Raw genomic sequence first — 22,177 nt, forward strand, 5'->3', positions numbered from 1 at the left:
GAAATACGTTTCTGGGTGACTTATTTGTTAGCCAGGCAAGGAAAGCCATTTATCAGTGGTCGTTTAATTAAATAGTGTTTTAAAGAATAACTGAAGAAGTATGTTCAGAGGAAGTAAGTTTGTTTATGACCATTACATTTTCAGTAAGAACATTTGCTTGAGGGTTTGAGAACTTTGGGAGCTGCATCATTAGTTAATTAATAAAAAACATGACAAATCATTCACAGTGTTTTTCTGTGGCTCTTGACGAGTCAGCAGATATGATCAAAACTACTCAGTTGTTTACTTGAGAAATCAAACCAGGTTTGAAGCGATTGAAGAATTACTTTCAGTGAATGTCCTTTGTGGATCATCTGCAAACAGGAGTATTTTCAATGAAGTTGAGAAAACACTAACCCAGTATAGACTGAAGTGGAATCTGTTACGATGTATTACAACTGATGGTGTTAAGAATATTTGTAGATCAGAAAGAGGTTTAGCTGAACAAAGACCTGTATGTGGGTCAAGAAGCAACAGTTAGAATCCTGTATGGAACAACTGATTGGTTCAGGATTGAGAAAGGAGTATGGCAGGGCTGTCCACTGTCACCCTGTTTATTTAACCTGTATGCTGAGCACATCATGGGAAATGCCGGGCTGGATGAGTCACAAGCAGGAGTCAAGACCGGCTGGAGAAACATCGACAGCCTCAGATATGTGGATGATACCACTCTAACGGCAGAAAGTGAAATGGAACGAAAGATCCTCTCGATGAGAGTGAAGGAGAAGAGTGAAAGAGCTGGCTTAAAACTAATTATTAAAAAAAAAAACTGAGATCCTGGCATTTGGTTCTGTTTCTTCATGGCAAATAGAAGGGAAAACGGGGGAAGTAGTGACAGATTTCCTCTTCTTGGGCTCTGAAATCAATGCAAATGGTGACTGCAGCCATGAAATCTGACATGCTTCTGACAAAGCAAATGACAAACCTAGACAGGAAACTATGACAAACCAGACAGCGTGTTGAAAAGCAGAGATGTTACTCTGCCAACAAAGGTCCGTATAGTCAAGGCTGTGGCCTTCCCAGTGGTCACGTACAGTTGTGAAAACTGGACCGTTAAGAAGGCAGAGCACTAAAAAATTGATGCCTTTGAACTGTGGTGCTGGAGAAGACTCCTGAGACTCCCTTGGACAGCAAGGAGAGCAAACCAATCAATCTTAAGGGAAATCAACCCTGAATACTCATTGGAAGGACTGATGCTGAAGCTGAAGCCCCAGTATTTTGGTCACCTGATGCAAACAGTGACTCATTGGACAAGACCCTGATGCTGGGAAAGGTTGAGGGCAGAAGGAGAAGAGGGTATGAGAGGATGCGATGGCTGAATGGCATCACCAATACAATGGACATGAACTTGGGCAGACTTTGGGAGATGCTGAGGGACAGGAAGGCCTGGTGTGCTGCAGTCTGTGGGGTCACAAAGAGTTGGACACGACTGGGCAACTGAACAACAATAGCGAATAAGAGTTCTCAAAAAAGTTATATCAGGCAACTGTAACCTTTATTGCATTTGGGTTTTTATTAACCCAAATGTCACAATTAATGGGACAGTATTAGGAATTTTTAATTTATATTTTTTTATGAAGTTGGATCCTTTAGATGTGCTCTAAGATTTAAATAATGATAGAAAATGGTTTGAGGATATAAAAAGTATTGTCATGAGTACTGAAAACTTGTTATCATCCACAATAATTGCTTTAGGCTTTTATATCTTTAAATATACATAGTAGTTGTATGAGGAGGCCTGACAAATAGGTAAGAAAAGGAGAGAAGTGAAAGGCAAAGGAGAAAAGGAAAGATATACCCAATTAAATGCAGAGTTCCAAAGAATAGCAAGGAGAGATAAGAAAGCCTTCTTAAGTCAACAATGCAAAGAAATAGAGGAAAGCAATAGAATGGGAAAGACTAGAGATCTCTTCAAGAAAATTGGAGACACCAAGGGAATATTTCATGCAAAGATGGGCTCAATAAAGGACAGAAAAGGCAAGGACCTAACAGAAGCAGAAGAGATTAAGAAAAGGTGGGCAGAGTACCGTCTGAGCCACCGGGAAAGATCCCCTGGAGGAGGGAATGGCAACCTGCTCCAATATTTTTGCCTGGAGAATCCCATGGACAGAGGAGCTTGGCAGGCTACTGTCCAAAGGGTTGCAAAGTGTCAGACACGACGGAAGCAACTTAGCATGGTAAGAATACACAGAAGAACTATACAAAAAAGGTCTTAATGACCAGGACAACAGTGGTTCTCGCAGAGCCAGACATCCTGGGGTGTAAAGTCAAGTGGACCTTAGGAAGCATCACTAAGAACAAAGCCAGTGGAGGTGACGGGATTCCAGCTGAGCTATTTCAAATCCTAAAAGATGATGCTGTTAAAGTGCTACACTCAATGTGTCAACAAAATCCCAAAATTTGGAAAACCCAGGAGTGGCCACAGGACTGGAAAAGGTCAGTTTTCCCAAGGAAAGACAATGCCAAAGAATGTTCAAACTACTGTACAATTGCACTTATTTCACATGCTAGCAAGATAATACTCAAAATGCTTCAAGCTAGGCTTCAACATTACGTGAACCAAGAACTTCCAGAAGTATAGGCTGGGTTTAGAAAAGACGGCAGAACCTGAGATCAAATTGCCAACATCCACTGGATCACAGAACAAGGAAGGGAATTCCAGAAAAACATCTACTTCTGTTTCATTGATTACACTAAAACCTTGACTGTGTGGATCACAACAAACTGTTGAACATTCTTAAAGAGATGAGACTTTACCTGTCTCCCAAGAAACCTGTATACAGGTGAAGAAGCAACAGTTAGAATCAGACATGGAGCAACAGACTAGTTCAAAATTGGGGAAGCAGTTTGTCAAGGCTGTATATTGTCTCCCTGCTTATTTAACTTTTATGTAGAATACACCATGTGAAATGCCAGGCTGGATGATTTGCAAGCTGGAATCAAGATTGCAGGGAGAAATATCAACAGCCTCAGATATGCAGATGATACCACTCTCATAGCAAAAAGTGGAAGGGAACCAAAGAGCCTCTTGATGAGGGTGAAAGCAGAGAGAGAAAAAAGTGGCTTAAAGCTCAGCATTCAAAAAATGGGGATAATGACATCCAGTCCCAATACTTCATGGCAAATAGATGTGTAAAAAGTGAAAACAGTGGCAGATTTTATTTGCTTGGTTTCTAAAATCACTGCGGACAGTGACTGCAGCCATGAAGGTAAAAGATTCTTGCTCCTTGGAAGGAAAGCTATGACAAACCTAGAGTGCGTATTTTGAAGCAGAGATACCACTTTGTGGACAAAGGTCTGTATAGTCAATGCTATGGTTTTTCCAGTAATCATGTGAGAGCTGGATCATAAAAAAGGCTGAGTGCTGAGGAATTGATGCTTTAGGGTTGTGGTGTTGGAGAAGACTCTTTAGAGTCCCTTGGACAACAAGGAGATCAAACCAGTCCATCCTAAAGGAGATCAACCCTGAATAGTCATTGGAAGGATGAATGATGCTGAAGCTCCAGAACTTTGGCCACCTGATGCAAGGAGCGGACTGGTTGGAAATGACCCTGATGCTGGGAAAGATTGAGGGCAGGAGGAGAAGGGGACGACAGAGGATAAGATAGTTGGATAGCATCATCAACTCAATGGACATGAGTTTGAGCAAATTCCAGGAGATGGTGAAGGACAGGGAAGCCTGGCATGCTGCAGTCCATGGGGTTGAAAGAGTCAGATAGGACTTAGTGACTGAACAACAATCTTTAAATACATTTAAATCTTTAAAAATCATCTTTATATAACCTGTATCTACTAGAATGTTTTTCTCTTAATCCATTCTACTGCAAGTGCGAAAAAGGCAAAATGCTTTCCCTATATAATTCTATTCTTCTAAATCATTTGTCTTTTCTACTTTGGATTTACAGAATCTATAGAGACTGAGAAACATTAAGACGTTTTGACTTCAAAGGGTTATCTTTGCTCAAATTTTTATTTAAGAAAATTTTGCATAAAGCTTGGCCATGTTTTGTTTGTGCCAAGGCTCTAAAAGATTAAGGCCTCAAGAAGCACCACTGTTTTCTTTGTATGATTAAGAGTTAGAAAAAGGAAAGTTGGCTAATATTATCATTTCTTTTCCTCTGATCTCCCTTTTCTTTTCTTATTCTTATCTCCTTTCTTTTTCCAACCTTCACTGCTTAGCGAAACAGGTGGTAAACTCTAGCTAACAGACCAGCCAGAGAACAGGAGTACTGTTAGCTTTTCTAGGACTTTGTTTTAACTTCTAGAGTTTCCAACTCTTTAGAGAATCTAATAAGCTGGTGTTAGGATCCTTTCCAACTGTGGGGCTGGAAAAGATGCTTGAGAGTCCCTTGGACGGCAGGGAGTTCACACCAGTCAGACCTAAAGGAGATCCGTCCTGAGTGCACATCGGAGGGCCTGATGCTGAAGCTCCAGTACTCTGGCCACCTGATGCAAACGGCTGACTCACTGGAAAAGACCCTGATGCTGGGAAAGGTTGGGGGCATAAGAAGAGGGCAACAAAGGGTGAGGTGGTTGGGTGGCATCGCCGATTCAGTGGGCGTGCACTTGGGCAGAGTCCGGGAGACAGTGAGGGACGGGGCGAGTGGCGTGCTGCAGTCCCTGGAGTTGCGAAGACTTCGCGACTGAACAACAGCAACAGTTTTCTTTCTTTCTGGGTTAAAGTTTTAGCACAGATCAGACATTTGAAAAGAGAAGTAAGCATGAGGACCACCTCAGTCTTCTCACAAATGAGCGTACATGTGTCCTCCAAAAGTTGAGCATGTACAAAACTTCAAATCTGATTCCTCCTTGAAAGCCTAAGGGATATTTTTCGGAAGCTGAATGCTTGCTAGAGGAAGTGAGAGTATTAGCAGATTTGGATTTTAATATCCTTTGTTAGAATTCACACTTGCCAGTGACCTCTGAGAAATAGAATTAGGCTGTATCAGGTGGTTTAAACAGCGGATCAGGACTCTCTGGCTTTCCCCTCATTCCTCCCTTCTTACCCCGTTTCAAAGTGAAAAGAGGGCTGTACTGCAGTTAGCTAGGGTAAACGTGGTGTTCACCACAATCGGGTGTCTTCCCTTTAATTTTCCTAAATCATATATGTGAAGAAATCAGTAATAAAACTCCTCAGTGTTTGACTTGTTTTGATATTATTAACTGTTATGTCACATCAAATCAGGGTGTATGTCTGTGTATAGAGATTTTTTTATTGTTTTGTGTCAAGGATAGCAGTGACACGCAGGCTTACATTAATTTCTCTTGAACTAAAGTTTTTCACATTTCCAAAAAGTTAATGTTCTTGGAAATGACATTGTTGTTAAGGGAAAAACAACTTTGAATTATGAGTAAGTCATTTACTTTTAATATAGAATTCTTACAATATTTCTTTACTTGTCCTTAACTGGGAAAAATGTATAAATAGTATAACCTGTTCTTAAGCTTTATTTAAAATACATTCAGTCTGACCCCTGCCTTGGGAGCTGTGTTTATTTTTGCATCCAATGTTAACAAAACATTCTTTAAAAAAGGTAGAAGACAAAATTTAGTTACTTTTCAGAAAAATATTTCTTGATATCAGTAGTAAAATTGGTTAATAGTATATAGTTACATTTATAGGGAACATACTATGCTTAAAAATCCATACTAGAAACTTTAAAAACATGTATCATAGCTACCTGAACCCTTTAGGTTAGATATTAAATTAATTTCCATTTTATTAGAGGAGAAAACGGAAGTCTAGAAAAGCCGAGTAAATACTGAACCTGAAGGTGTCTGCTTCTAGATCTGGTGTCTCTTTTACCAGAGTAAGGAGCTTTACAGAATGCAGCAGAGACGTGTAGAGTTGCAAACACAAATAATTTTCTTACTCTGAGGTGGAAGGTAAAGTGATCAGCTTGATGACAAAATGTTTACGTGAGAAGAATCAGTCCTGTATTAATGACGTCTGTGTAGAGAAGTAAGGCTTCCTTCACTGCAGTGTGGTTCCTGTATCAGTTTAGCTGTCGTGGTGGGGAAAGTCGTAAACTGTGCTGTTCCCACACTGAGGTAGCTCTTTGGTTTCTCTTTCTAGATAATTCAGACCGATAGGAATCAGGAGAGCCTTGGGAGTTATTAGGAAATTGCATAAAAAGCTAACTGGGTGAGATTCTGATGAGAGAAACAGGACGTGCAGAGCGGAGTGTGAAAGACACAGAGTTTGGTGAGAGGGCTGAGCAGGGAAGGGGAGGCCGCGGAGCCTGCGGCTGCAGATCGGTGGGGTTAGGTGTTTGTTCCAGGGTGGAGCAGAGAGTGTGGTACAGTGCGAACTGGGAAGAAATAGGGCAGAAACACTAATAGTCAAAGAGAGGAGAGAAGGGGACGAGAAGAGAGGGTTGGAGGAAGAAGACGGTCCCTGTCTCTTCTCCTAGCATCTAAGTTCCCTGAAGCCAAGCTTGTTCACGGTTGTACCCTAGGGTCTTAACAGAGTGCCTGACACAGGGGGTGGGGTTGGCAAGCACCTGGTTTAAATGAGTGAGTGAGGAGTTGAAGAGCGGGGTGAACGGAGACTGAGCAGGAAGAGCTTCGGGAAAGGTGTGGAGAGGGAAGTAAACGAACAGCGGGGCGGAGGGCGGCCAGAGAGGGGAGCTGTCTGTCCGGGTCGTCTCTGGCGCAGCATGGCCAGGGCGGTGAGGGAGGCTGGTCCTTAGGCCCTCAGGCGCAGAGGTGGGGCCTGTGATCCAGACTTCCGTGAGGGTGAAATCAGATCATGCATGCGGCAGAGTTTTATAAAGAGCAAAGCATTATGTCTGTTATTAATTTATAGTTTTGTAGTTATTAATGAGTAACTTGAAGCCAGAAGTTGAAGTGTAGATTTCTTGAGAATGACCTCAGGTTTTAATATAGTAACTTTCTGTGGCTAGTAGTCAGGGTATGAACTATTCCACAGAAGTGCATTTTCCAGTTAACCCAACCTTGTATTGCTATCAACAAAATAATTTTACTAGATTTGATGTATGTCTCTTATAAATATATGTATATTCTTAATGAAAAATACTTTAATTTTTCTCTTGCAATTCTGGATCATTATTATAAGCATCGCTGATTATGTTTTGTATAAAATGCCCTCAGAAACCTGTTGAGGTTTATTATGTTGCTTAACTCTAAACATGGATGAGATAACCTGGATTACTATATTTTGAGTTCTTATCATGTTTCATGGTTTTTCTGCCTTTTCTGTCTCCATTACCTTTTATTTAATAGCTTAAATTCAAATTCACTTTTGTTATGAGATTTAAATATAATATAGATAAATACAGAGTAAAATATGAGAGACTTTTTTGTCCAAAAGTGAAAGTCACTCAGTTGTGTCCGACTCTTTGTGATCCCATGGACTATACAGTCCATGGAATTCTCCAGGCCAGAATACTGGAATGGGTAGCCTTTCTCTTTTCCAGGGGATCTTCCCAACCTAGGGATCGAACCTGGGTCTCCTGCATTGCAGGCTGATTCTTTATCAGCTGAGCCCAAGAAGACTGGAGTGGGTAGCCTATCCCTTCTCCAGCAGATCTACTCAGCCAAGGAATCAAACTGGCGTCTCCTGCATTGCAGGTGGATTCTTTACCAACTGAGCTACTAGGGAAGCCCTTTTGTCCTTAAATCACCCCCTATTCTAATCCCATACCCATCAGAGTGATGATGAAAGTTTGGTTTGTAGTAGTCTGGTTCTTCTCCACACATAAATATATCATAGTGTATTACTGTGCTATGGCCACCATGATAAAATACCATGAATGAGTGGATTAAACAATAACAATTTATTTCTCATTGTCCTGGATGTTACAAGCTCCAGACCAAGGTGACAGCCAGTTTGGGTCCTGGCGAGAGTCTTTTCCTGCTTGTAGACTGCTGCCTTCTTGTGCACACACATGACCTCTGCTTCAGCTAGGCTTGGGGAGAGAGAGCAAAACTCTCAGGTATCTCCTCTGAGGACCTTAATCCCATCATGAGGGTCCACCTTTGTGAGCTTGTCTAACCCTAGTTACCTTCTGAAGTCCCCTCTCCAGATATCATCACTGGGGGGTTAGAATTTCAAAATAAGAATTTTAAGGGAATGCAATTCAGTCAGTAGCATGTATACACATACATTTATTTCAGTATAAGTGGAGCCATGCTGTACGTACTTTTCTGCCTCCTGCCTTTTAAGTTAAGTTATGCCTTGGAAGAACCTTTTATGTGTGTACCTCATTCTTTTGAATGACTATTATGTTTCTTTAAGACCTCTTATTTCATCTTTAATTGGAGGATAATTGCAGTGTTGTGACGACTCCTGCGGTCCATCAGCAGGAACCAGCCTCGAGTGTACACAGCCCCTCCCTGAAGCCCCCCTCGCACCTCCCCGCCCTTTTAGCCAGCCCTCCAGCCCGCCACAGAGCCCCAGCTCTGGCTCCTCTGGGTCACTCAGCACGTTCCCACTGGCTGGCTCTTCTACAGATGGCAGTGTGTATATGGCATCGTTACTCTCAGATCGGATCAAGATTTATTCAGCTATTCCCCTGTTGATGGAAAATTAAATATTTTCTAGTTTTATAAACATTGTAGTACAAACATCTTCATATGGACTAATTGTGAGCACGTGTAAAGTATTTTGATAAGACAGATTTTTAGATGGTCAAGTGATATTCTAATATGAAGTTTGAGAGACAATTCCAAGTTGACCTCTAAAAAATTCGAGTCGGTTTTGTCACATCAACAGAGTGTGTGTCTTCCTTCTTCCTGTCTCCTTTCCTACCTTCCTTCCCCTCTCATTCTTTCTACAGTTTTGAGAATACCGTATATTATCACTCGTTTTCATGCTTGTCAATTTTAGTAGGTGAAAAATAATTTACTGTTTATTTAATCTGAAGATTTTAAATTGTGGTTCAGGTTGTAAATATCTGCGTGTACTTATGGATCATTCGAAGTTTTCTTGAACTTCCAGTTGTGTTTTTTGTTCATTTTCATTGTAGATTGACTTTTTTCTAAGAATTTTTCTACATGAGCTTTTACTTGTAACTTCCATTACAAATATTTCTTCATGGTTTGACTTTATTCAAATTTTCATATACTTGGGTTATTTAGTATTTTGTATAGTTTGGGTTTCCTGTCTTGCTTTAAAAGGCTTAAAGAGAATAAAAATTTTAATGTGATATGATAGCTGTGTGTGTATATTTTATGATTATAGCAATTTTATTTTTTGTTTTTTTAATTGAGCTATAGTTGATTCAAAATACTGTGTTAGTTTCAGGTATATAGCAAAGTGATTCAGTTACACATATATATTTATCCTTTTTCAGATTGCCAGTGTATATTATTATAGTTTCCAATATTATATTGTTTATAGATTGTTTGCAGTGTGTACTATTATAGGGTATTAAATACAGTTGCCTGTGCTACACAGGAAACCCTTGTTGTTTACCCGTTTTACATACAGTGATGTGTGTCTGTTAATGCTGCACTCCTAATTTGTTTCTCCCCTCTCTATCACATTTGATAACCATAAATTCATTTTCTGTCTATCAGTCTGTTTCTGTATTGAAAATAAGTTCATTTGTATTATTTTTTAGATTCCAGTTGTGTGTTTTTGTGGTAGAAATATTTCTATTCAGGACCAGATGTATTTTATGTAACCAGAAAATGTCTGATCTGTGGGTACATACTAATTTTATACATACTAATTTCAAATCTGTATAGACAGTACCTCCAAAACATTATTGCAACATGTGAAAACAGAAATAGCTTATATTAATTTAAATTACCATGTGACTGAGGCTTACTTTCTTTAAGGATAACAATATATATCTGATAGCTTGTTGTGAGAATTAAATGAGATAACATATGCAAATAATACTAGATGTTATTTACTCAGATGCCTATTAAGTACCATTCATTATTTACACATAAGTGTATTTCAGCTTCAAAACAATGCACTGAAACAGGTGTTACAGTACCTAAAATATGAGTGAGAAAATAGATTCAGTGAGCTTAAGCAAGTTTCATAGGATCTCATAAAAAAAAAATGGTAAAGACAGAATATAAATACATGTTAGTCTGAAAACAAAAATCGTTATTTCACCATACACTCTTCCTGGGAGAATTACAGGTATTTTTTCTTTAGTCCTTTTCTCTTTCTCCATTTCCTGTTTTTCTCTTTTGCTATTTGATGAATAAAATCCTCTAAAACAGACTGCCCAAGAGTACTCACTGTGATTATTGAAATGTTCTTTTCTCTGTCCAGAGAGGTAGCCATTAGCCGTATGTGTCTGTTCAGTGCTTGAAATGTGGCTAATGCAGCTGAGGAATTGAAATTTTACTCTTATTTAATTTAAATTAAACTACATGTGGCTGCTGTTTTTGGACATTGCAACCTTAGGTGTATGATTGCTTTTTTTGGTAAGTATAAAGTGAGCATAATTAATGTGTCGACTGATAATGAGGAAACTTCGTTCTAGGTTGAGAACTTTAGCAGAGGAACTAATGCAGACACAGCAGATGCTTTTAAACAAGGAGGAGGCTGTGCTGGAGCTGGAGAAGAGGATTGAGGAGTCTTCCAAGACCTATGAAAAGAAGTCTGAGTGAGTAAAGCAGGAGTAATTTGAAGAAAGTTTAATTGATGTATTTAACAGAAGTACTTCATTTTACATGGAATTAGAGACATAAAATTTCCGGAAGTTGAAATTTCATGTATAAAAGTATGAAGCTGTGTATGGTTGAGTTACTTTCGAGGGCTCTAGAGGAATGATTTTGTGTTTTTATCCGTATAATGTTACCTATCATTTGTCTTGATGTTTTAGTGGCTTGAATTATTTTCTGAAGAGCCCCGTTAAAACTTGTCTTTTCTCCGCCTTAAATGGTGACCCATTCCAGTATTCTGGGCTGGAGAATCTCGTGGACAGAGCAACCTGGCAGGCTCCCGTCCATGGGGTCACAAAGAGGCGGATGTGACTGAAGCGACTTAGCGCAGCACAGGTCAAAGCCCAGCATACTCACTGTGAGTTCCTTGTCTTTTCCATCTGAGCCCCCAGGGAAGCCCCTAAGAAACTGCTGCTGCTGCTGCTAAGTCGCTTCAGTCGTGTCCGACTCTGCTCGACCCCATGGACGGCAGCCCACCAGGCTCCCCCGTCCCTGGGATTCTCCAGGCAAGAATGCTGGAGTGAGTTGCCATTTCCTTCTCCAGTGCGTCAAAGTGAAAAGTGAAAGTGAAGTCGCTCAGTCGTGTCCGACTCTTAGCGACCCCATGGACTGCAGCCCACCAGGCTCCTCCATCCATGGGATTTTCCAGGCAACAGTACTGGAGTGGGGTGCCCTTGGATAATCAGGAAGCTGGCTTCTGCTGTGTTAGGAGGAAGCAAGTAAGCTTATGAAAAAGGAGTAGCGTGCCTCATCTGTCCTCCTGAGGTTCGCCGTGCTGTTGCCTTACTCTTGCTTTTTGTGTTGGTGTCTGAATCAGTAAACATGCTCATGGATCCTCTGGCTCGTTTTGCTGTACTCCTGTGTTTACTGATTTCAGTACTTATGTTCTCTGTTGTTTGCGGATTAAATTTTGATCTGAACTTTAAAATTTCTAGTCTGACTTTGGTCATTGTTTGCATCTTCAGCAAGGGTTACTTTTGTATGGTTTCTCTAATCCCTGACTAGAACATGTACATTTCTCTGCTGTCGTACTTTTACAATTGGCTTGATTTGTCAAGACTTCCAAGGAAATTGTGATGTGTGGCATTTCTCTGGTCTCTACGACTTGCTCACACTCTCTGTGCAACTTTTCAGATATTTTCCATGTCTCTCAAATCTCTGATCCTGTTATATGCCTGATCAGAGTCAACAAATGGATGTCTCCTACATTACGGAAAAAATGAAAATCAGCAGGTGGCACATGCCTCATTTTTTGTGATTACATGTCTAAATTCACCACATCTGTACTCACTCTCTTTCCTTCCTTTCATAAAGGGTCTGTTCCTTGTCCCGTCTATTTCTTGTCCCTATTTTATATCACATCGTTTCTTACTTTCCCTGAAATTTTGCATTGTTTTGTATATTATGTTTACCTTTTCTTCTCAACTGTGTCCTGTGCTCACTTTTTAAATATTTGTAAGTCCCGACTCCTAAAGACAATCTCACCTCTCTGCCCACCCTAGATAACCCTTCTTTAACCTCGTATTCTCTCTCAGTTACTGTGTTTGCCTTCTGTTTTCTTAGTCAGACTTGTTCTAAGAGTGCTAATGTGCACTCATTTCCTCGACTCTCACTTAGGACTTAACCCACGAACACCTGGTTTCTGCCCCAGCATTACTGAAGTAGGTATCTGTAAGATTCTCAACGACTTTCTTGTTCAGCTGCTCAGTCAGTCCAACTCTTTGCGACCCTGTGGACTGCAGCATGCCAGGCCTCCCTGTCCATCACCTTCTCCCAGAGCTTGCTCAAACTCATGTCCTTTAGGTCGGTGATGCCATCCAGCCATCTCATCCTCTGTCGTCCCCTTCTCCTCCTGCCTTCAATCTTTCCCAGCATCAGGGTCTTTTTAAATGTGTTGTCTCTTCGCATCAGGTGGACAAAGTATTAGAGCTTTGGCTTCAGCATCCTTCCAACGAATATTCAGGGTTTATCTCCTTTAGGATTGACTGGTTTGATCTCCTTGATCTTCCTCCTCCATTAGGAGGCTCTTGAGTTCCTCTTTGCTTTCTGCCATAAGGATGTTGTCATCTGCATATCAGAGGTTATTGATATTTCTCCTGGCAGTCTTGATTCTGGCTGTGCTTCATCCAGACCAGCATTTCACATGATATACACTGCATATAAATTAAAAAAGCAGGGTGATAATACATAGCCTTGACATACTCCTTTCCCAGTTTTGAACCAGTCCATTGTTCTATGTATGGTTCTGTTTCTTCTTAACCTATATACAGATTTTTCTGGAGGCAGGTAAGGTGGTCTGGAATTCCCTTTTCTTTAAGAATTTTCCACAGTTTGTTGTGATCTACACAGTCAGAGGCTTTAGTGTAGTCAATGATGGAGAAGTAGATATTTTTCTGGAACTCTCTACCTTTTTCTATGATCCAGCAGATGTTGGCAGTTTGATCTCTGCTTCTTCTGACTTTTCTAAATCAGCTTGTACATTTGGAAGTTCTTGGTTCACATACTATAGAAGCCTAGCTTGAAGGAATTTGAGCATTACTTTGCTAGCATGTGAAATGAGTACAGTAGTGCAGTAGTTTGAGCATTCTTTGGCATTGCCTTTCTCTGGGATTGGAATGAAAACTGACCTTTTCCAGTCCTGTGGCCACTGCTGAGTTCTCCAAATTTGCTAGCATATTGAGTGTAGCACTTTAACAGCATCATCTTTTAGGATTTTAAATAATTTAACTGGAATTCTATCACCTCCATTGACTTTGTTCGTGGTAATGCTTCCTAAGGCCCACTTGACTTCACACTCCAAGATGTCTGGCTCTAGGTGAATGAAGAGTTCCAGAGAATAGCAAAGAGAGATAAGAAAGCCTTCCTCAGTGATCAGTGCAGAGAAATAGAGGAAAACAATAGAATGGGAAAGATGAGAGATCTCTTCAAGAAAATTAGAGATACCAAGGGAACATTCCATGCAAAGATAGGGACAATGAAGGACAGATATGGTACCGACCTAACAGAAGCAGAAGATATTAAGAAGAGGTGGCAAGAATACACAGAAGAACTATACAAAAAAGATCAATGACCTTTCAGCTAAATTCAGTTAAATCGCTCAGTTGTGTCCTCCTTTTTGCAACCCCCAAGGACTTCAGCACGCCAGGCCTCCCTGTCCATCACCAACTCCCGGAGCTTGCTCAGTCTTATGCCCACTAAGTTGATGATGCCATCCAACCATCTCATCTGTTATCCCCTTTTCCTCCTGCCTTCAATCTTTCCCAGAATCAGGGTCTTTTCCAGGGAGTCAGTTCTTTGCATCAGGTAGCCGAAGTATTAGAGTTTCAGCTTCAGCATCAGTGCTTCTAATGACTATTCAGGACTGATTTCCTTTAGGATGGACTAGTTTGGTCTCCTTGCAGTCCAAGGGACTCTCAAGAGTCTTTTCTAGCACCATGGTTCAAAAGCATCAGTCCTTCCAAACTCATCCATCATTATGGTCCAGCTCTCACATCCATACATGACTACTGGAAAAACCATAGCTTTGACTAGATGGACCTTTGCTGGCAAAGTAATGCTGTCTAGCTTGGTCATAGCTTTTCTTCCAAGGAGTAAGTGTCTTTTAAGTTCATGACTGCAGACACCATCTACAGTGATTTTGGAGCCCAAGAAAATAAAGTCTCTCACTGTTTCCATTGTTTCCCCATTCATTTGCCATGAAGTGATGGGACCAGATGCCATGATCTTCATTTTTTGAATGTTGTTTTTTAGGCCAGCTTTTTCACTCTCCTCTTTCAGAGGAAAGCGTAGTTCCTCTATGCTTTTGGCCATAAGCGTGGTGTCATCTGCATATCTAAGGTTATTGATATTTCTCCCAGCAGTCTTGAATCCAGATTGTGCTTCATTCAGCCCAGTGTTTCTCATGATGTACTCTGCATGTAAGTTAAATAAGCAAGGTGACTATATACAGCCTTTCCAGTATACAGTGTAAAGGCCGACAATACTCAATGACAATATTTACATCGATAAATTTTGCAACTGTCTTGCTTGACCTCCTCAAAGTATCTTTGTTGCCTTCTTTCCCCTTGGCCTTTGTGAACCAAGATACCAGCTCTTACTTCTCCCTTTCTGGCCCCTCCTCCTTTATAAGCTCGTTCTCCCCCCTGGCCAGTTTATTTTGGAGTCACCCACGGCGTGGTCCCGGGCCGTGCCGCCCTCCTTCCTGTGCTCTGCCCCGGGTGGTCCCCGAAGATGATGCGTGCTTAGTACTTGAGCTCAGGTTTCCTCTGGGAACGCTATGCCCACGTAATCGGTTGCTTACTTGACATGCCTCCTTGGATGTCTTAGTAGTACCCTACATTTCTCATGTCTAAAAGACTGAATTAAAAATCCTCTAAATACAATCCAGCCCAGCCCAACCTAGTTCACTTTTAGTATTTTATTTATTTATTTTTCAATTTTAGTGAATGGCAACACCATCATTCTAGTATGGAACTCAGATGAGTAGGAGCCTACCTCTCCCACTTAAAGTGAAAGTGAAGTCGCTCAGTCGTGTCCGGCTCTTTGCAGTGCCATGGACTGTAGCCCACCAGGCTCCTTTGTCCATGGGATTTTCCAGGCAAGAGTACTGGAGCGGGTTGCCATTTCCTTCTCCACTCCCACTTATTACTATGGCTCTTATTACAACTTGGTATTAAATGTCATATTGAAATTGTTGAGCCTTTTAAAGGTGAGAACAGGAAAATATGAGTTACTCTGGATATTCCTTTAATAAATCTGAAAATTTTCAGTATTGAATCAGGGTTAGATTTCCTTTGGATTATGAAAATAAATTTTATCAACCATTGCACATATAAAATTAAAAATATAATTATCTTTTGTTTTTCTTTATTTGCAACTGAATCTCTGCACGGTCTACCAATGACTAAGTAGTTCTACTTTTTACAGTTTTGTAAATGTACACATTGTAAATGACTTGTTTTAAACTTTGTTAGATATAAAGAAATACAGTAGGAGCCTCTCACCAGCATGTCTGGTTATATATTGTTGGAGGAGACAAACTTTAAGGGTTATCTTAACCTAGAATTTGTGAGATTCTTTATTTTTTTGGTATGTTTTCTGGGCTCATATCTTCAGTTCTCTCTTCATCTGCATAATCAGTGTGATCTGCGTTTCTCCACCTGTTTACATTTATCAGGAGATAAGAATGGGATGCGAGGAGAGGAGGCTTAAAGGGTGATGGATATGTGGGAAACAACACCTCTTGAGTTCTTACTCTATTCCACATATTATGCTGGATATTTTATATATATTAGTTCACTTTAATGCTATCTTCATTATGTTCTCCATGTAATTATGTGGATTTTACCTTTAAGACTTAGAGAATTTAGATAACTTAAAATCACACACCTAGGAAGGGATAGAAAACGCATGAGTTCCTGACTCCAAAGTTTCTGTCTGATCACAGCAATTGCTTGATTTCATGATTTTAGTAGGGTTCTTAGGAGAGTAAGTTAGAAAGGATAAATATGTCTGGAAGTTCAACAAATGAGTCTGGTTTAACCCAAGTTCTGTTTGCACTCTGTTATCATGGAGTTTTTGTTGTTAACTTCAGAGCATAATCTTGAAAATGTTGAAAATGTTAAGTATATTTATATAACTAAGTAGTCATTGTGAAATCTCATTAATTTAGACATTGGTAGGGTTGAAGTTTGTCTTTGAACTATATGTTAAAATAATTTGCAAAACAAACAGTCTGAAATGAATTCTAGGGTAAATGTTTGCATTTCATCTTCTGAATATTTCTTAAACATTTTTATTTCTATGTATGTCTGTTGCTGTTTAGTCACTAAGTCATGTCCAACTTTTTTGTGACTCCCATGGACTGTACCTGCCAAGTTCCTCTATCCATGGAAATTTCCAGGAAAGAATACTGCAGTGGATTGCCATTTCCTTCTCCAGGGGATCTTTTAGACCCAAGGCTCAAACCTACTTCTCCTGCATTGCAGACAGATTCTTTACCACTGAGCCACTGGGAAGCCCTGTATATATGTCTACAGATACTTATTTAAATGTATGATTAAAAGCAATTTTCATCTAATTTCAAAGATTTATTTTTACTCCAGAAATTTTTTAGCTTCAAATATCATGTTAATTAAAAGTAATAAAACAATGAAACAAAACTACATTTCCCCAATACTAAAAATACCCTATATAATATATTTGCCTTTTTAAGTTATCTCCAAATTAATGAAATTATGTGAATTTTTACTTATTAGCAATAGCACTCATGTTCTTATGAAAGTATAATATATGAGAGACTAATGTTAAAACCTTTGAATTTAGATTTGGCATAAGTTTTTCCAAAACATAATAACAGTGAAAAAATAAACTACTTGCAAAATCATTTGATAACTTTGATTCTTATAATTGAATTATATAAAGTGAAAAATGAACTTAAAGAATGGTTTTTATGTGACATTAAATTCACACTAAGAAACACAGATTTTTGGCTTATATAAATAATGCAGGTCTTAGTTGAAATATAGCTATTGCAAATTTTTATTTAAAGAAATAAGATGAAAGAAATAAAACCAACTTTTTGAAATGGTATAATTTAATACAACACAAAGTGTCACTCTATTATACATATCTTTATTTACTACTTCCAAAACATATTTATTCAAGTGGAAGTAATATCCATTTTTTCCTGATTTATGATCCTTGACTATTGTATTAGAAAATAGTTTATGGGAAAATACACCAAGCATATGTCATTTATGACTCATTGGCATAAAGAACTGGTAATGTTGCTACTTGTTTTAATGCTTGATTTGACTCCAGAAAGTGAATGGTAATTCAGTTTTGTATTGTTATGTACCGTTATCACCTGGTACTTAGAAATACTCTACACATTATAAAATCATAACTTTTAGAGCCATGTGGAATCTAGAGAGATCATTTGATTGTCTAATCTTGAAAATTATGTGATATCTGAGGGCCAGAAATTTTCAGAGACTTGCAAAGATTCACATCTAGCTTATAGTGAAGGTAATGCTTGAACCATCTGGAGTGTTGTTCTGGTTTGCAAATTCAGGTATCTGTTTTTTATTTTTGTCTCAGAATGTTTCTGTTGTATCTACTAGGTGCTATGAATGCAGTGAAATGTAAGACATATGGGCATATGGCTCATGAAGCTTGTGCTTCTGTAGAGTAGACCAGTAAAACGAGAAATTAACCATTTTGGTAATTACTATGAAACAAGGAGCTCAGGTAGGAGGATAACAGAGGAGCACTCACTTAACATAGGTGATCAGGGGTCTTCTAGGAAATGGCGTTTTTGCTGAGACCCGAGGGTAGAAGGGCTTCGCTGGTGGCTTAGATGGTAAAGAATGTGCCCGTAGTGCGGGAGACCTGGGTTTGATTTCTGGCTCAGGACTATCCCCTGGAGAAGGAAACGGCAGCCCACTCCAGTGTTCTTGCCTGGAGAGTCCCATGGACAGAGGAGCCCGGTGGGCTGCAGTCCGTGGGATCGCGAAGAGTTGGACCCGACTGAGCATCTCACACTTTCACTTTAAGGACAGAAGCTGTCCTCCAAGTGAAGAGCGCGTGGGAAGAGTAGTTAGAAATGGGAGTAAACAGCACATGCAGAAGTCCTGATCCTTTCCACGCTTCAGGTTTATTTGTAGTTTCCTGTGCATCTTGTTTGATACAGTCATGCATTTATTATAATTAACTTACTGAAATATGTATAGCTTTTTTGTTGAATGGTGTTGTAAGCATATAAAATAATCAGTGATTACAGCAATTTTTTTAAAAGGTAATTATTAAACAATAATAAGATGATAATGTATTTGAAATGGTCATTATACATAAAGCTCAGTGAACTTAATTGGATGAAGGTAATATTGCTCCTTAATTTTCTGATCAGATGTATTAACTAAAAGAAGTTTGGACTAGAACAATATAATACGGCATATATCTCTCCCAAATCTCATTGTTCTTAAAAACAACTAAATTAAAAGCCAGGATACTTATCTATTTACTTACTTGTTTAGTAAATTAAATTTTTATTTTATGTTGGAATATACTTGATTTGTAATGTATTAGTGTCAGGGGTACAGCAAAGTGGTTCGTTTATCTGCATATATATCCATTCTGTTTCAGATTATTTTCTTATGTCGGTTAGTACAGGATATTGAGTATACTTCCCTGTGCTATACAGTAGGTCCTTGTTGATTATGTACTTTATTTATAGTCCAGTTCAGTTCAGTTCCTCAGTCGTGTCCGACTCTTTGCGACCCCATGAGTTGCAGCACGCCAGGCCTCCCTGTCCATCACCACCTCCCGGAGTTTACCCAAACTCATGTCCATCGAGTCGGTGATGCCATCCAGCCATCTCATCCTCTGTCGTCCCCTTCTCCTCCTGCCCCCAACCCCTCCCAGCATCAGGGTCTTTTCCAATGAGTCAACTCTTCACATGAGGTGGACAGAGTATTGGAGTTTCAACTTCAGCGTCAGTCCTTCCAATGAACACCCAGTTGGATCTCCTTGCAGTCCAAGGGACTCTCAAGAGTCTTCTCCAACACCACAGTTCAAAAGCATCAATTCTTCTGCACTCAGCTTTCTTCACCATCCAACTCTCACATCCATACATGACCACTGGAAAAACCATAGCCTTGACTAGACGGACCTTTGTTGGCAAAGTAATGTTTCTGCTTTTTAACATGCTATCCAGGTTGGTCATAACTTTCCTTCCAAGGAGTAAGCGTCTTTTAATTTCATGGCTGCAGTCCCCATCTGCAGTGATTTTGGAGCCCCCCAAAATAAAGTCAGCCACTGTTTCCTCATCTGTTTCCCATTGTTTATAGTAGAGTGTATATATATGAATCCCAAACTCCTGACTTATCCCTCTCTGCCACCTTTCTACTTTGGTGATCATAAGTTTGTTTTCTACATCTGTGAGTCTTTTTCTGTTTTATAAATAAGTTCATTTCTATCATTTCTGTTTTAGAGTCTATATGTAAGTGATAGCATATGATATTTGTCTATATTCTGATTTATATCACTTAGTATGATAATCACTAGGTACCAGCCATGTTGCTGCAAATGGCAGTATTTCATTCTTTTTTATGGCTGCATAGTATTCCATTTATGTATTTCCTATTCTTGGTGTTAGGATAGTGTCTCAAAATGTCCAAGTGATTGCTTATATGGCACAATAGATATTTAGAACTCCTGAATAAGTATTATAAAAGGCCTGTTTGTAAAAGAGATTATATAAGAACCCAAGGTAGATGAGATAATAAAAACCTCACATTCCAACAGGAAGCGCCAATAGTAGTGAAACTTTTTTTTCTCTTTTTGCTTGCATCGTGTGGCTTGTGGCATGTCAGTTCTCCAACCGGGGATTGAACCTAGGCCGTGGCAGTGAAAGTGCTGAATCCTAACCACTAGACTCTCAGGGAACTCCCAGTGATACATATTTTTAAATTAATTTTTAATGGAGATAATTACCATTGGAGAAGGAAATGGCAACCTACTCCAGTATTCTTGCCTGGAGAATCCCATGGACAGAGAAGCCTGGTGGGCTACAGTCCATAGGTTTGCAGAAAGTTGGATATGACTGAGTGACTCTCACTCACTCATATCATTGGAAGAATTAATGCAGAAAGATCCCATAAACCCTATGCCAGTGCAGGAGACATAAGAGACATAGCTTTGATCCATGGGTCGGGAAGATCCCCTGGAGGAGCAACCCACTCCAGTATCCTTGCCTGGAGAACCCCATGGCCAGAAGAGTCTGACAGGCTACAGTCCCTAGGGTCACAAAGAGTCAGACACGACTGAGGCGTCTTGCATGCATGCACATACCATTATGCATTCCCACTCGCAATGTGTTGGTGATAATCTCTCCTCATCTTCACCAGCATTTGATATTGTCATTACTTTTTATCTGAGCCATTCTGTTAAATCTGTACTGATGTATCATGATTCAAATTTAAGACTTTTTTAGAGGAGTTGAAATTTCACAGCAAAACTGAGGGAAAGGTACAGAGATTTCTGATATCCCTCTGCTCCCACAACACATAGTCTCCCACATTATCAGCACTGCCTACCAGAGCATCAGATTTGTTACAGTTGATGAATCTAGAATGACACATTCTTATCATTCTAAGTCCGTAGTTTACATTGAGTTTCACTCTTGGTGTTGTACATTCTGTGGGTTTGAATTAATGTATAATGACGTATGCCCATCATTATGGCATCATATAGGGTGTTTTTTACTAAGATATTCTGTACCCCACACATTCATCCACCCCCCATCCCCAGCTGTTGGTAGCCGTGATCCTTTTACTGTCTCTATATAGCTTTGCCTTGTACAGAATGTCACATAGTTGGAATCATGCATTATGTAGCCTTTCAGATTGGCTTCTTTCACTTAATAATGTCCTTTTAAGGGTCCTCCATGTCTTCAGTGGTCTAGTAGCTTGTTTCTTTTGAGTCATGAAAAGTATTCCCTTGGAGTTATCCTTTCTTCTGATGACTGACATATTGGTTGCTTCCTAGTTTTGGCAATTATGAATAAAGCTGCTGTAAATATCCATGTGTGGGCTTTTGTGTGAGCGTAAGTTTGCAGCTTATTTGGGTAAACAGCAGGGAATAGGATTGCTGGATCACATGGTGGAAGCATGCCTAGTTTGCGGGAAACTGCCAGCCTGTCCTCCAGAGTGGCTGTACCTGTGCACCCCAGTCAGTAATCCCAGTCCACACCTTCACCAGCGTTTGGCGTTGTCAGTGTTCCGGGGTTTGGCCTTTCTCATAATGTCTAATACTCTCTCATGGTTGTTTCAATTTGCGTTTTCCTGGTGGCATATAATGTGAAGCGTTTTCTCAAATGCTTATTTGTCATTTGTATATCTTCTTGGGTAAGGTTATCTGTTAAGGTCTTTGGCTCATTTTTAAAGAAGTTTGCTTGTTTTCTTATTATTGAAATTTAAGAAATCTTCGTATATGTTGGATAACAGTCCTTTATCAGATATGTCTTTTGTAAATCTCTTCTCCTAGTCTATGTCTTATCTTCTCAGGTTTTTGATCAGTTATTTAAATTGATGGGTAATTGATTTACAATTGTATTAATTTCTCCTGTACAGCAAAGTGATTTAGTTATACACAAATATACTTTTAAAAAATGTTCTTTTCCATGACAGTTTGTCACAGAGTGTTGAATATAGTTCTCTATGTTATGCAGTAGGACCATGGTGCCTATGATCGCTTCTATGGTTTTTAGGCATCTTGTTTTACGTTTAAGTCTTTAGGCCATTTTAAGTTTATTTTGTGTGTGGTGAGCGTGTTGTAACCTCATCGATTTACATGCCCTGTCCAACTTTCCCAGCAGCATTTGCTGAAGAGACTGTCTTTTTCCAGACTGTCTGTAATCTGTTATTAACTTGCTTTCAGCAGTGCACGGCACAGTTCTTTCAGATACTAATATACTAAATATGAC

The 22,177-nt window shown here is 39.6% G+C and overlaps 1 protein-coding gene across 10 annotated transcripts in view; it reads left to right on the forward strand.

Annotated features, from left to right (window-relative positions):
- FER (FER tyrosine kinase) overlaps positions 1 to 22,177 on the forward strand; it is a 453,310-nt gene that overhangs the window by 118,154 nt on the left and 312,979 nt on the right. For all 10 annotated transcript variants that reach the window (XR_006342861.1, XM_043913752.1, XM_043913753.1 and 7 more), the window contains one exon: positions 10,512 to 10,634. Coding sequence is in view for 9 of the 10 variants with exons in the window: in XM_043913752.1 (XP_043769687.1) it covers positions 10,512 to 10,634 (123 nt within the window). In the remaining variant the exon portion in view is untranslated. The remainder of the gene's footprint in view (positions 1 to 10,511; positions 10,635 to 22,177) is intronic.

The sequence above is a fragment of the Cervus elaphus genome, chromosome 9, assembly GCF_910594005.1.
Source record: "Cervus elaphus chromosome 9, mCerEla1.1, whole genome shotgun sequence".
In the NCBI taxonomy this organism is placed as follows: domain Eukaryota; kingdom Metazoa; phylum Chordata; class Mammalia; order Artiodactyla; family Cervidae; genus Cervus; species Cervus elaphus.